The 16,031-nt window shown below is 42.8% G+C and overlaps 1 protein-coding gene across 1 annotated transcript in view; it reads right to left on the reverse strand.

Moving 5' to 3' along the window:
* usp34 (ubiquitin specific peptidase 34) overlaps positions 1 to 16,031 on the reverse strand; it is a 249,063-nt gene that overhangs the window by 37,903 nt on the left and 195,129 nt on the right. Inside the window, 11 exon segments of the mRNA XM_083636161.1 lie at positions 1 to 25; positions 934 to 1,012; positions 1,890 to 2,047; positions 3,450 to 3,779; positions 4,838 to 5,142; positions 6,944 to 7,091; positions 7,948 to 8,052; positions 8,917 to 8,961; positions 9,839 to 9,992; positions 10,993 to 11,144; positions 14,338 to 14,412. The exon segment at positions 1 to 25 is cut by the window's left edge and continues 102 nt beyond it. Coding sequence (XP_083492287.1) covers positions 1 to 25; positions 934 to 1,012; positions 1,890 to 2,047; positions 3,450 to 3,779; positions 4,838 to 5,142; positions 6,944 to 7,091; positions 7,948 to 8,052; positions 8,917 to 8,961; positions 9,839 to 9,992; positions 10,993 to 11,144; positions 14,338 to 14,412 — 1,576 coding nt within the window.

The following is a 16,031-nucleotide window of genomic DNA, read 5'->3' on the forward strand; positions in this document are numbered from 1 at the left end:
ACATCATGTGCAGCGTGTTGAAGGACTGCAGGAGACGAGACAACACTGTTACACCCCTTCACCCACCCCCAACACAGCCCGTCTACTCAGCCCAGCACCCGGCTGGCTACATGTCTGGCTCTGTTTAGGCTTAGGAAAGACAGACACCTGTAAGACCTTTAAATGCCACCTGGAACTGGATTAAAGACCAATAACTAAAGAACTATGTAAGTCACTAAATAAACAAACTAAAACAACCTATTTACACTTCAACACATTTCAAAGAACATATAGAAGCCAAATTCTGAAACTAAATGGGAATTTTCGACTTTAGAAACTGCAAAGACGAAAGTTTTAAGATCTATTCAATAGAGGTAAATACATTTTATATTTATATCTATATCTATCGATATCTATCTATCTATCTATCTATCTATATATATACATATATATTTATATACATATATATATATATATTATATGTTTATTTATATATACAGTATATGTTTATATATATATATATATATATATATATATATTAGAAACTGCAAAGATGAGCGTTTTAAGATCTATTCAATAGAGGTAAATACATGATATATATATATATATATATATAGTGGTAAATACAGTGAGTGTCTGATTTCAAATTTTGAGATGGTTCCACCACCCTTGGATTTTTGAGGTGGGCAAATCAGCAATCTAGTTTCAAAATGTCTGAAAGGCATCTTAAAAGCTATTCAAAATATATATGTACACAAAAATATAGATTCTTGTGGACTTCAAAATGCACTTTCAATCATTTTTGTCAGCATTATTATTTGTCCCTCTTTTGAAAACCCTCCTGTCATTTGCCATCGGGCGTTATTTTATCGCAGCACTGATAAATACATGTGAACTAAAGCCAGTGCTTTAGGGTCTTTGCTGCAGCTGTGGGCAGGTTGAGGGTGGGCCTACCTCAGTCATGAGGATCAGTCCTCTGTTGAAGACCACCAGCAGCCGGTCCTCATCATTCTCCAGCAGGACCCGGAAGGCACTGAGGAGAACCACACAGAACCAGGGTTACTTCAGCTCATACGGGTTTCTTGGACTGAAGCTGTCCATAGCCAATATCCAATCTTTTTTTATTTTATTTAGCAATTTAAATTTTTTAGAACACAGAAAAACAAACCAAAAACAAACAAACAAACTCAGATACAGTAAAAGAAAAGAAACGAAAGAAAAAACATACATACACTAGTGCCGCCAGTTACATACAGCTTGTAAATATATATAAATTATGCTTGTAAATATATATACATATATATAAATGAGCGGGATCCTACGCGAGGGAGAAAGACCGGCCGCGCGAGTCACCCGTCACCCCTAACCTCGTCAAGGTAGGCCAGAAACGGGTCCCAAACAGTTTGAAATCTCCCAGGTGAGTTGGTGCCAATATCCAATCTTTAAATGTCTGTTTTCATGCTGGAAATGTCCATTCAACACACACATCACATCACAGAGACAATCAACTTTCTCCTCAGGATCTTATACTCTTCAGGATGGAAAATAGCCTAAAAAAGGAAATCGCATTCTCAGGCCAATCAGGGACTGCGTCGTAGTTCACAACATAACCGGATTAATCAGCTGCTGCTGGAAAAACAGTAATGGCAACGAGCTTTAACGTCAACGTTGGTGGAGAAAACAGCCATAAGTGCAGTTATTACAGAAATAGACTCAATAACGATGAAACACGATTGTGCACCAGCGGAGTTCCTCGGCGGAGAAGACGCGTTCGCCGTTCTTCTGAGTGGATTCGGATTTGGCAATTGGCTGAAGGAGCTGTCTGTCAAGGCGAGTACCGCTACGTGCAGCCGAACCGAATGCGACGTCACGTTATCGGGAAGGCTTAAGCGGGCTGGGTGCGTGTGTACCTGATGAGCGTGGTCCAGCAGGAGCGGCCGTCAAGGCAGCGTAGGTAGCAGCTGATGGTGGTCTTCTTGAACTGCTTGACGTCCTCGAGCTCCTCCTCCCTCATGTCAGCTCTCTGAGCCACGAACAGCTGCATCAGGTTAAACAGCTCCTCCACCGCCTGCAGGGGGCAGCATGCAGACGCAGAGCAGGGACAACAGTCAGACAGTGTTGTGAAGTGCTTGAGTCCAGGACTCAAGACCGTTGCAATGCTCAGACTTGGGGGACTTGAGCACTGGGGACTCGAGACTGGACCTGAAGCTATTAGTGACTTGACTACAACACTGCGGTGATATACATGACAGTTCAGATCCCAAGGAGCTAGATGACTTAAGCTGTGTTCACACAGAGATATTTATTTTTCGCTCTGTCGCTTGATTCAAACCTTTGGAATCGCTCTGTCGCTCTGTTTAAATCGCTCATCAACAGGCACACGAATTGACGGACATGTGGGGGCTATAACGTTACGCAATGTCATGATGTTTGTCCACTACGAGCCACCGTAGATGTTTACAAGCTAAGCCTATCAGCGTGCTCCTAATGCGAGCTCTATACCGGTAGTACAGACTTCACTTCATGTCAGCTGTCAGCCTGTCAATGCGGTTTGTTGCCACACAATAAACCAGCGGTTTGTTCCAAGCCGGTGTGATCCTTGACTCGCTCTCACACGGCAGCCAATCAGCGTTGAACAGCGAGCGACCGATGCCAGCGTATTTTCGCTCGAGTTGGGATATTTCATCTCGAGCGACGAGCGTATTTTCTCCCTATCGCTCTGTCTCTGTCGCTCAGACACCCAGAGATTTTTCTCCCGGGCGAATATACTAAGCTCAATCGCTCGTTTGCATTGACTTTGTATGTAAACTCGATGCCAGCGAAAAACTTTAATAGGTCGGTGTGAACGCAGCTTTAGACTGTGTGCACATCCTACTGTATGGTAAAAACATCAGAAGAACTTGATGGCTAAAATGAAGGACTTAGGAGTGTTCACGTTTCAAGTTGACTGAAGTTTTCTGGAGTCTTTACTTTTTATATTATATATATATATAAAAAGATATTTTTCACATAAAACACACAAACTCAGCGAGTGATGCATTTGAGTTCAACGCATTCATTTTTAGATTTTACAGTAAAGAAACTTTTTTTTTTCACATTTTACGCAAAAAAAAAATCTAAAAATCGGCAAATTCATCATAGCACCCTGCCATGTGATAACAAAAATTACTTGAAAATACGCAGAACATATTTTGTCCCAGACTTGTCAACAGGTTTTTCCTTGTCGCTGCAGTCCGAATTCGGGGGTTTGGCGACGGAGTCCAACTTCTCTCACTTTTTTTTTATTTCGCCACTGGTATTTACCATCTGAAAACTGAGGTGAACGCTATTTTCTAGTTTCCTGTCTACCATCTAATCCCTCAGTCATGACACAAATGCATTAGTACTCCAGGACAGTAAGTTCACAAGCTTTTGCAATACAATGTTGTGACTTTTCCGTCGAGCAAGAAGACATCACGATAGAGACGCACCCCGGGGTACTGGCTGGCGTGCGGCGTCAGGTTCTTGAAGGCCCACTGGATGTTCTGGTGCGAGGCCAGCTGGCGGGTGAAGGCGGGCGACTGCTCGCAGCACATGCGCAGGATGCCGTAGTAGGCGGGCAGCATGCCTCGGTTGAACAGCACCACCTCCTGGTCGTCGTGGTCGGCCAGGATGTAGTTGAAGGCAATGTTCTTGGTCACCACCGGGTTCTGCACCACGAGGCGCACGTTCTCCGGACACTCCACGCACACGTTGTACCAGAAGGACAGCAGCGCCTGCTTGTTGTGGTTGGTGGCGATGGCCGGCTCCGACAGCTTGGGCTGAGGGCAGGGAGAGGGAGAGGAGAGGAGAGGAGAGGAGAGGAGAGGAGAGGAGAGGAGAGGAGAGGGGAGAGGAGAGGAGAGGAGAGGAGAGGAGAGGAGAGGAGAGGAGAGGAGAGGAGAGGAGAGAGGAGCAGCCTGGTCAACATGGCCGAAGCCTGCCTCGGGATTTACGTGGACGCTAACACGATGGAGTGTGCGCGGTCAGAATGGAGGTAAAAAAAAACACTGGTTTTTATTTTAGTTTTATGAACCTATAGTTTAATTGCTTTAGAGTTATCCTCACAAATATTTACATGTATGCTACATTTCTCACCATGTCCACCTATGAACGAAAATCCAAAGTCTGAATATATACTTTGGAAGTAAAAGGCTACCATTTTCCTTTTTCCTTGGAAGAGGAATTAAGTTAAGGGCCCCTTTTCACGGGGGCCATTTTGTGTGGAAAAGGCAGAATAAACACAGGTGCGAGCAAAACACTAATGAGGGTTTCCACATTCCAATCATGGAAGTTTGAAACCCTCATTAGTGTTTTGCTTGCAGCTGTGTTTATTCTGCCTTTTTGACACAAAATGGCCCCCGTGAAAAGGGTCTATTCACAGCCTTTATCCTTTCCATATAAATGTTTAAATTAATTGGTGCAACATCTCCCAATAACCAGGAGGAGGCGGTAGAGAGCAAAGCACAGAGCTACAAACATTGACCCTTGGAAGAATAATCGTTTTAACAAAGGATATATATGATCATTTCCTGCCGAGCAAAGCAGACTTGATGGGCAGTGTGTTATCAGATCTGCTGTTGGTATCAGATTATAACAAATAAAACCCAGCTCTAGATTAACTATTATTCTAGGATCAGTTTAATTGATCCCCCCTGAGGGGGGGGGGGGGGAATGTGGCCACCACAGCCGCAACAATCAGGACATAAACAAACATCAAGAAAAATATTAAAGGGAGCGTCTTGATGATCCGAAAAGACGAAGAGAAGTCCGGCTATTATGCTCGTAGCGGACCCCCCCCCCCCCCTATTTACAGCCGTTTCCAGATGTGCCCACGTACCTGGAAGAGGTTCCAGAGGTCCATGAAGTATCCGGAGAACATGAGCTTCTCCGTCTTGGAGATGAGGCAGTAGGTCATGAAGCTGAAGTACTGCACCAGCTTGGTGGTGCCGTGCACGCCGGCGTCCACGTACAGCTTGGCCCTTCCCAGCAGGCCCAGCAGGAGGTTGTAGACCTGGTGCAGCACCACCGTGGTGTCGGGGGACAGCGGCAGCTCGCGGGTGGGCAGGTGCAGCGAGCGGGTGGAGCGGAACATCTGGCGGAACGAGTTGCTGGGGATCAGGGAGACCAGGAGGTACGCCGCCGCTGCACGAGGGGAGAGGAGATACCTTCAAGGGGGGCTGCGCCAACCTTTCCTGGAGATCCCACATATTCCTGATAGTATAAACTAGAATGTAGATACCTCTCTCTCCTCTGTGTGTGCACCCCCCCCCCTGCTAATTAGCTCAGCACTACAATGGCAGTATATATATATATATATATATATATATATATATATATATATTAGGGGTGTCACGATACACTAATTTCACGATACGATACACGATATTGGGTCCACGATAACGATACGATACGATATTTTAACAATATTTTTTTCAACAAAAGTAAATCATTTTTATGTATTTATTTATCATTTATTTGACCATGTGAGTCCCGTTGAAATCGAAACCTCTTTTCAAGGGAGCCCTGGGAAAATACTGGAAAAATAGTCTTTCATTTGAAATACACAAAATACAAAACAAATGCTGTTTTTGGAAAATTGTTATTATAATAACTAGAAAACGACATGGAAGATAATGCTTCTCTTGCAATAGAATGTGTCACACTGTCACAAACTAAATGTTTGTTGCATGGTGAAAGAAAAGTAAAGTATTCAATCTATTTCTTAAATAACTCATGCTCAATGGTCCCTAAACTTATGTAATCTTATGTACCCCTTGAGCTGTTTTGCCATGCCAGTAGTAGTCTACCGCCTCACTCATGCGTGTTGATTCTGTTAAATTTGTTCTATTATTATTCAGGAGCAATTTTTTTTTTTTACGATATCATTTTTTTCTGACGATACGCATATCGTGACGTTTCGATATCGCGATATATCGTGCGACGAAATATCGTGACACCCCTAATATATATATATATATATATATATATATGGTACAGCTGGTGGTATGGTACATGGTACACGTGTACTCACGTGCACACGCGATGAATTAATAATGCAAAGTTATGGGTCATTTTCGAAGGAAATCTATAGCGAGAACTGACCAAGGGGGTTCCCTCTCTAACCAAAGTGACTTCTCGTTTGCCTGAGGTGCATGCGCTGTGTGCAGTCATCAGTACACAAACAAAACACGGACCATGCGATATCTAACGTAACCTTTCTCAACTTTAAGCTCCAATCCGTCTTTATTTCAGACAGAAAGTGATTTTTCCAAAATAATTTCTCCAATTTAATCTAAAGTGTGGCAGAAAGTAATCCACGATAGATGGTTCTTTGTTAATTCATTAAAATAGGGCGCCATAAGATTCAAGCACCTAAACGGCAAATGCATTCGTTGATTGACATAAAAATCAATGCCTTATTTTAGTAAACTAACAAGTATAAATACCAAACGTTTGCTGGATAAAGCTTCCTAAATACTAAAGAGTTAAGAGTTTTTTTGGCAGCTAGTCAGACTAAGCAAGACTTCTTGAGAATCTCTGGGAAGTTGCGATAGACATTTGTCATTGCTCTCGACATTTTATAGACTAAATGATTAATCCAATAAACAATCGACGGGTGAATCTATAAGGAAAAAGTGCAAAGTTGCAGCCCTGCAATATTTAATTCCATTAAATATGCAACACGTGCACGTTAAACTTAATTTCTGCTCTACTTCAGGAAGGTTTGCTGAGTATGTCTGCCTCAGTGAGCCACAGCCCCCCACACTCACACCAAGGCTTCACCCAGTTCACCTGCTGCGGTCTTCTGCTTTCGCTCGAAGGAACTGAAGCAGAAACCTTCTAACACGAAGCTGAGCCCACCTTGTCTGTCCTCTCCTCTGCCTGAACAAAGCACCCAGTAAAGCCCATAGGAGGGGGCAGAGCTGCTGTATGTGGGTCTTACATGTGCGGACTCGGGGGTAGTTGTGGGCCAGCAGGAAACGCTCCACCCAGTTCTCCATGTTCTGCAGAACCCAGCTGTGAGCCAGCTTGTTCCTGGGCGTCTGAACAGCCAGCCAGTCCAGACACTGAGACGGGTTGTACTCGATCACCTGACACACAGAGGTAGACACAGAAACGGAGAGATAATCCTATTTGTATGGGACAACCATGTAACTCATGTTATTTAATCAGTGTTGGGCAAGTTACTTTCAAAATGTAATATACTACATATTACTAGTTACTTTCATTTAAAAAAGTAATAAGTTACTTTACAATATTACTGTCTGTGTAGAGTAACTCATTACTTATTTCACTACTTTTGCATTACTTTCACCAAAACAACAGCAGCAGCAGAATGGCATCGCCGCCCCAGAACCATCCCGAAAAATTATTTCAACCGCCTTGAAGAAGTGTAAACAATCCAAAATTCTAAATGTTATTCTTTTCCGTTGTTATTGTCATCTATAGTGGTTATTTGCATAAAAACACACAGTTTGATTAGGAAATTATTGTATCTTTTTTAAATATGTGCTATGATTTAAGAAAATGCAACTCAATTTGTAACTTGAGTTAATTGACAAAGTAACTGGTATAATATTACTGAAATCCTATAAGTAATAAGTTATATTACTGGGTTACTGCTAAAAGTAACATATTACATGTAATATGTTACTTTTGTAATGAGTTACCCCCAACACTGTATTTAATGAATTACCACCCCAGTTGTGTGTTCTTCACATCCAATTGCACAGCATAATGACATTTGTAGATTTAAAAACAGACAATCCTGATGATGAGTCATAGTTAATTTGGTAGAATGTTAAAATACAGCTGAAGAAGGCTATTGTTTCAGCAGCATTTCAAAATAACCTGCCATGTTAAAAACGGGAAGGCAAAACATGTAAAAGGTTTAGCAACAGAACATGTCCAGGAGTTTAAACTGGAGCATCAGAAGCGGCGCAGTACCTCCCAGATCCTCTGGAGGATGTAGGAGGCGAAGGAGGGCATGCCTGGAGGTCCACCAGCAAACTCCATCAGCATGGTCAGCAGCTTGAAGAACGGGTTAGCAGCCTGTGGAGGTACAGGGACATTAACAGCTGATTAAGAACCACTGGCACAACTCTTTACATTGGCATTTTAGGCATTGAGCAGACTAGCTAGGGCAACTCAGAGTGAGATTAACAGTGCTTCAATTCTTCGATCAGCAACATTACAAGCAAGCAACAGAATAGAATATCATATAATACAATACAATAGAATATAATAGAATATAATAGAATAATTGATTTGGCCAAAGTATGTTCGCACATACTGTACGAGGAATGTACAAGATATAAACAATTATAAGATATAAAAAGATTCAAAGATATTAACAGATAAAACAAAAAAATACTATTTAACAAAATATATGAGTACGGTACTTTCTGTGCATTTTGAAATTCTAATTAGGGTTAGGATGAGGGTTTAGATTTCATATCAACACAACGTGCACCCATGAATGTTATTAAACTGTACACAGTCTACTTCTGTAGCAGCAATGCTTTTAGTGGGCGGGACCCACACTTTTTCAGTTTCAATATTTATGCAGTCTTTGGGTCCCCAATGTTTGTAAGAAACAACACTGGTTCTCTGTAGGGAAAGAGTGGATGGATGAATCCAGCAGGAGGCGGTAATGCAACATAAAGCATGCCAACTGGCAACTGCCATAAAACACCACAGAAGAAGAAGAAGAAGAGCGTCTCGCTGCAGTGCTCATGAAAACAGAAGGGCTAGGTGTTTAGGAACTAGAGCAAAAGTGAAACCAGAATCTTTTGTAGTTGAAGTTTCGACTCGCTGGCGAGGAACACTGAATGTATGTTTTGGGGGCTGTCCACTCTCCGTACTAGTTCTTCTTCACAGGTAAAGGAGGAGTGCTGAGATGGAGACAGAACTTACCTCGGGGGTGAGCTTGGCGATGGAGGTGAAGAGCATGGACACAATCTGGAGTGGAGAGAGAGAGAGAGAGAGAAGAGAGAAAATATACAGTCATAAACATACACCAGACGACAAAATGCATACATTATGACGAGCTGTTGAAGGTGGGCGAATGTTTCCTTACAGAGTGACATGTAGGCAGGCACATTATGCTTGGCTGATTGTATTCTATTCTATTTCTCCTAAATTATCAAATTATAAATGATTATCAAATCAAACGGACATTTTATATGACTATTCAAGGAAAAAACAATGTACATTTGTTGTGATTTGCTGGCATTCCTGCCATTTCCAGGGAAATCGGCTAATTGTGGAAAAGGAAATCCACTGTGAATAAAACACATTTTCTCAATATGGAAAATATTGCAGCGTAAAGTACACTTTGTACTGGCTGGCTGTTCAACTAGGGGTGTCAAAAATAATCGATTATAAGATGCATCGCGATGCGGACGTGCACGATTCTGCATCGATTCACAAATGTCAAAAATCGATTATTAAAAAAATATATATACCGGTATATATATATAAGTACATGCAGTTATTTATTTTAATTATGGATCATAATACAATGCAATTCCAAATGCACTTTTATTTTAAAAGTAGCCACACAGTGAGAAAAAAGAAAGTGAGAAAAAATAAATCATGTATTGGGGAAAAAAGTGAAGATGAAGAAGTGACGATTGAAGATGCATCGAGATGCATCGATAATCGTAATCGAATCGTAGCCCTCTGAATCGTAATCGAATCGAATCGTGAGGCCAGTGAAGATTCACAGCCCTACTGTTCACTTTGTTTCACTGTGTGTGCGTGTGTGTGTGTCTGTGTGTGTGCGTGTGTGTCTGTGTGTGTGTGTGTGTGTGTGCGTGTGCGTGTGTAAACGTACGTGCTCGGCCAGGCGGTTGTTGTAGCGACAGAGGCTGAAGATGAGGTTGCAGGTCTGTCTGATGTTGATGCCGTCTCTGATGTGTTGGAACAGGAAGGGGAAACCTTTCCCTCCGGTCAGTGCCGCCATGTCGCTCTGAGACAGAGTCAGGTGTCTGCAGGGGGGGAGGGGGTGTTTATGTAAGGGATAATGTATTGTGAGCCGGTGATTACTGGCGAAATAATGACCGACAGGTGAATGATTGAGCCCGACGCGCAGCGGAGGGCTTAATCATTCACCTGAAGGTCATTATTTCCAGTAATCACGGGCTCACTATACATTATCCCGCTTAGAACACGGCCTACAACTAAATTATTTCAGTAATCTGACAAAAATAATTATTCAAATAGATTTTTTAATAGCGTTTTCAACGACAAAGCGGTTTCATTCGTAATTGGCACACAAGACACCACAGCTGCAACTGGTTGGCCTAATTAGTAGTGTCTGCAGACAAAAAGCTCTTATCAACTGATTAATCCAGGTGTGGCAGAGCAGCGGTCGGTTGTCGAGAAATAATGACCGGTGAATCTTGTTGATTGACCAATCAGAATCGAGTATTCAAGAGAGCCGTGCTCTAAATCAAACTATCTCCAGTCTGACGAGCGCGCCGCTCAAATCGCTTCACAGTCATGTCTACATTCACACACCGTCTGCAGCCATGCAAGGCACCAACTGCTCGTCGGGAGCAGTTAGGGGTTCAGCGTCTTGCTCAGGGACACTTACAACACACGACCCAGAGGAGCCGGCCTCGAACCGGGAACCTTTCCGATTCCCAGACGGCAGCTCTACCTCCTGAGCTAGTGCCACTTTCCCAGACAGACAGAGCAGAGAGCTGTGTGTGCTGTGAGACAGACAGAGCAGAGAGCTGTGTGTGCTGTGAGACAGACAGAGCAGAGAGCTGTGTGTGCTGTGAGACAGACAGAGCAGAGAGCTGTGTGTGCTGTGAGACAGACAGAGCAGAGAGCTGTGTGTGCTGTGAGACAGACAGAGCAGAGAGCTGTGTGTGCTGTGAGACAGACAGAGCAGAGAGCTGTGTGTGCTGTGAGACAGACAGAGCAGAGAGCTGTGTGTGCTGTGAGACAGACAGAGCAGAGAGCTGTGTGTGCTGTGCGTACCTCTCAGAGCGAGACTGCTCCACCAGCAGGGCGATGAGAGCGATCATCTTCTCCAGAGCTGCAGGGCGATACTTCTCCTCTGCCAGGGACAAGATGTCCTCCTCCTCGTCCTCCTCCTCTCCCTCCTCCTCTGACAGCACTTCCACCTGAGGCTGAGGAGACACCCTCATCAGCTACTGTCTGCTCCACAACAACAGGCAGTGTTGGAGTCCAGGCCCACTCGACTCACGAGTCCGGGACACATTTCCAGAACTCGTGAGTCGACCTGGACTTGAGCACTCGGACTTGAACTTTAATATAATATATATATATATATATATATTAATTCCTTATATATCCATGAATGAATCGGCCTGTGGGACGTGAGGACTGATGACTAGTTGGGGTTAGGTTCATTCTAGCAAAAAACAAACTAAACTAAACTAAAAGCATGTTTTATTCATATTAATAATTGAATATTCATTTTTAAATTTGAATGTCAGCATTATGAACCAATATTCGAGGACAGCTCTAATTAATACAGTAATCATGTCTCGCATCCCCAGCGGTAATTTCCCATGCCACAACTGTGTCCACTGTTACAATATGTTGAAGGGCAACACTTTCACCCATCCTGTTACAGGGGTGGAGTTTAAGGTTAAAGGAAGAATTACATGTAGGTCCAAGTTTGTGATTTATCTGCTAAAATGCCCATGCAATTTACTGTATGTTGGAAAAACTAAAAGGGAACTTAAAACGAGAATATGTGAACACAAATGTAACATCCGTAATCATGATGAGAAATCAGCGGTGGCTAGGCACTTCAACAGTTATAATCATAGCACCAGTGATTTACACAATTATGGGCTTGGAGGTTGTGGAGGCGCCATCTAGAGGTGGAAATAGGGATAGACTTCTCTTACAGAAGGAGTGCCACTCCCTTGGTACCCTCATTCCAAATGGGATGAATGAGGAGATAGTATAGAGGGTATGCATGTGATGTCACAGAGGCAGAAGTCACTGTGGGGTCACGCCCACTGAGTCACAGCAAGACTGAGCTTGAATGCAGTAATCAGCCTAGATAACTGACACCTGCTGCTCAGGGAGGAACTTGACACTCATTTTGACACTCGTTCCTGATTGAGGGGGCGTGTTTCAGTGAGTGTGCATATCTATTGACCTGTTTTCTGTGATGCTTTTTCTGTTTTTTTTTTTTTCCGATCTTTTTGATCTATTGATTGTTTGTATCTATTCTCTTGTCAGATCTGGTTTTGAGTGAAGATTGCACTGTAGGCAATTGATGATCAATTATGTTAATGAGGTGACAATCACCACACCTGAGCCAGTGCTGCTATGATATAGTCACCTGTGTGATACCCAGGGATTCCGCTATTATTTTTTCTGGCCGGCCAACTGAGCCGGCGACATTCCAGAATTCCGGCCTTATAGAATATTTACCGGCCCAGTCAAAATGTAGCCTATTGAAAAGATAGATGTAGCCTGATCATTTCTTAAATACATAACATATTATTGCATAATTTTTAGCAAACGAAATCTTAATTTTAAATCATTTTTTGATTTCAAAATAATTATCTAACTATTCACTGCGGTCTGCGCTTGCGAGTGCAAAGGGAGCAAGCTGCACACTGCTCCTTATTTAATTAATTAATTCGGTTGGGGTTTGCAGACCCATTAAGATGAATCAATAAAACGCAGCAAAAGCTATTATCCAATCGTCCAACAAATGTATTTTATTATAGTGAATGAACTCGTTACAAACTTTGTGAACTGATTTTGTCATATATTCCCATTTAATGAAGCCTAAAGAAAGACACTGGCGGGCCCACATTAAATGTCTCTTTGCATCCAAGAACGTGAAATTAAATAACTTGAAAGATAATCTAAATTATGAAGTTGCCTACCTGCAACAAGCCAGAGATGAGACGTGCAGTCAGTCAAACTTTATAGCCTATATTTTCTGAAGCGGGTCTATATTGACAACGATGATGAGGGACTGCAGCTGGTTGACACGCGGGCATCCAACTCGCTTTCAGAACGGACTTCTAGCCTACTTCACAACATGAGAATATTTGTTTTACTTTAAACTGAAGGGCAAAGGTAAGAATATTAGCCTTGTGTTACCCGTAGCCTACATCTGAGAACGAAATCCCTTGTTGCGTGTTGTGAGCTTTGAGATGATGCGCGATAAAGTCGTTCAGACAAATAAATGAAAGCTGCCCATTAAATACTCCTCCTTAAATGGCAAATCAACTGAGGTTCTATAGGTTAGGCATATTTATGCTGAAATAATGTTGACAATTAATGGATAAATTAACGAACATAATAATAAGCTTTACAACCTGCAGAGGACCTCTCTGTCGCTGCGAGAATTCTCACAATACGGCCGGCGGCAGTTTTTTCATGATCAGCGCTCCGCTATGTGCAAAGCCAACTTGCGATTCTTATCAACCCAACTTTTCCTCGCTGTGGCGGCTTCTCATGGCTGGTTGGATCTTGTTCTGGACCATCGTTACATAAAAAGAACTGGCCGAGGGATGTCTGTTGACATTTCGGTCTGTTGTGTCGAGCCAAAGCGCTGTCGGCCGCGGGATGCTGCACAGCTGCAGTGTGCGGCTTTTGCGTGGCAGTTAAAGAGCGTCTGCTGTATTTTTTCCCTTTTTCAACCAACACTCAACATTAACAGCAGGGCGAAAATATATAATATATTTAAGTCTATATTTAAGTTGTAGCTTATGGCAACATCACTGGTCACACAATATTGGGCTATTTTATATAATTAATTTATTTATTTAAAATACCTTTTAATTTGCCGGCCCACGTCAACAAATACCGGCTAAAAGCCGGCAATTACCGGCTAACGGAGTCCCTGGTGATACCTGATTTGTTTGCTACTGCACTGATGAAGCGTTAACAGCCCGAAACGTTTGCAGGCAATAAAAGTTTAACTTGGAGTGCTATCCTCTTCTCTTTTATTCTCTAATTAATACAGTGGCATTATTCAATTTTGTGCAAGGGCAGGCACGTGTACGTGGTGTGTCAAGCCAATCTATGTGTTCCACATAGATTTGTGTCAGGTGACTGATTTGTAAAATTCCCAAATATTCCAAGACTTAAACAGGATTGATTGAACTATTTTACATCTTCTAGACTGAAATACACATTCCTGAGAATCCCATGATATTTGTCCATGAGATGAAAACGGGCTTCATACACCTTTTCCAACGTCAAATTCAAGCATTTTTCCAAATCCTGAAAACACCACATTGAAATTCAAACATTTTCAAGGATTTCCAGATTTACGAACCCGGCTAAAAGCAAACCCAACAGCCAAGCGGGTAAACTTACATTCTCTGGGCCTTTGGTCCCCATGTAGAAATGAACCATGATGGAGATGGCTTGCAGTGACAGCAAGAACTGACTCTGTGCACACAGAAAGGAAAACCATTTCAAAGTGATCTGACTTTTTAACCCATTGATACCCGATGCAGCATTTGTGTGTGTGTATCCCTTTAAGACCGCGAACCGCGTCGTCTTAAAGGGATACACACACACAAATGAGGGGTATACACGCAAATGCTGCATCAGGTATCAATGGGTTAATAGCTATGCGATGCCAAAGGGTTGGTTTTAATTCCCTTTGTACATGATTAAATGAATGCTTCAATTTAAAACCAAACGTTGGTATTAAGCACACACACAAAATACCATTGTGACTGCTATCTCCTACTGTAGTCTCTCCCCCAGACTCAAATATGATGTTGAATCGCTGCGCTCCGCATACGACATAAATGAGTCTGTGCCACTTCACAGCCCCCGTTGCAGTTTAGAGGGCGGGTCTAGGGGGTCAAAATTGAATGACTGACAGGGAGTAATGCCAATGAGAGAGTGGTTCATTTTCAAAAGTCAAGAGAGTCAGGTTAGGTTAGGCGCGCCTAATCGCTTAAAGGAACACTCCGCCCATTTTCAACCAGCTTTTTGTATCATTAGAACATCAGTAGTATATCAGAAAACTGTAAACTGTTTTGAAGTCTGTCATTTAATTTGACAGTTATTGAGTGTTAAAGTGTGGACCAGTGACATCACTGGTCCACACTAACTCAAATGAATAACTCATTAACTCAAATCAACTCTCAATAACTGTCAAACTATTCATCATTCATCTAGTTTGACAGTTATTGAGAGTTGATTTGAGTTAATGAGTTATTAATTTGAGTTAGTGTGGACCAGTGATGTCACTGGTCCACACTTTAACACTCAATAACTGTCAAATTAAATGACAGACTTCAAAACAGTTTACAGTTTTCTGATATACTACTGATGTTCTAATGATACAAAGCTGGTTGAAAATGGGCAGTGTTCCTTTAAGTCGTTACTGATTGGTGCCTCCCCCCCCATTACATACAAGCCGTTTTCACACATGCGCTTTATACCGGGAAATGACCAGAAAGTGGTCTATGCCTTTCATGTGTGAAAATTGTTTTCCGGCACAAACGCGCCCCCGCGATCGCTGATCTTTTCCTACCTCCTAGGTAGTGACAGGACCGGTATGCTGGCAGAGCGACTCAAGTGTGAAACGTGTCAAGTCATTTGCCGGGTCCTTCTCTCATGGGCGAGGTGTACACACGTTGCTTAACGTTCCAGCGGGCATAATCTAATCATTCGCGCACATTAAAGCAAACTGGCGAAATGATCTTGTCATAAGAGCGGTATGTCTGCTTCATGTGTGGGCGTGCCGATTTCCCCCCCTCCCCTCTCTGCTCGCTCTCTGGCCAGAGTCCTTCAGTCCAGCCCGACAGGGACACAGACGGCGAAAATGGCAGCGGCTTGTTCTGAGAGTCTTGCAAGCCGCCCAACGCTTGTAAGCAGATGCACGAAGCGAAATGTGGAAGTATTTTTGCTTACGTTGCCGGCAGCGAAGGCAAGCCCCCTGGACACATCAAACGAAGCCAGTCTGTAAAAAGTGCTTCAACGCGACGCAGGTGAACGGATAAACATCGAACCAGCCAGGCTATTTCTCTCAGACACGGATCCCAACTTCT

Source organism: Poromitra crassiceps, assembly GCF_964638095.1.
Source record: "Poromitra crassiceps genome assembly, chromosome: 4".
NCBI classification, from domain to species: Eukaryota; Metazoa; Chordata; class Actinopteri; order Beryciformes; family Melamphaidae; genus Poromitra; species Poromitra crassiceps.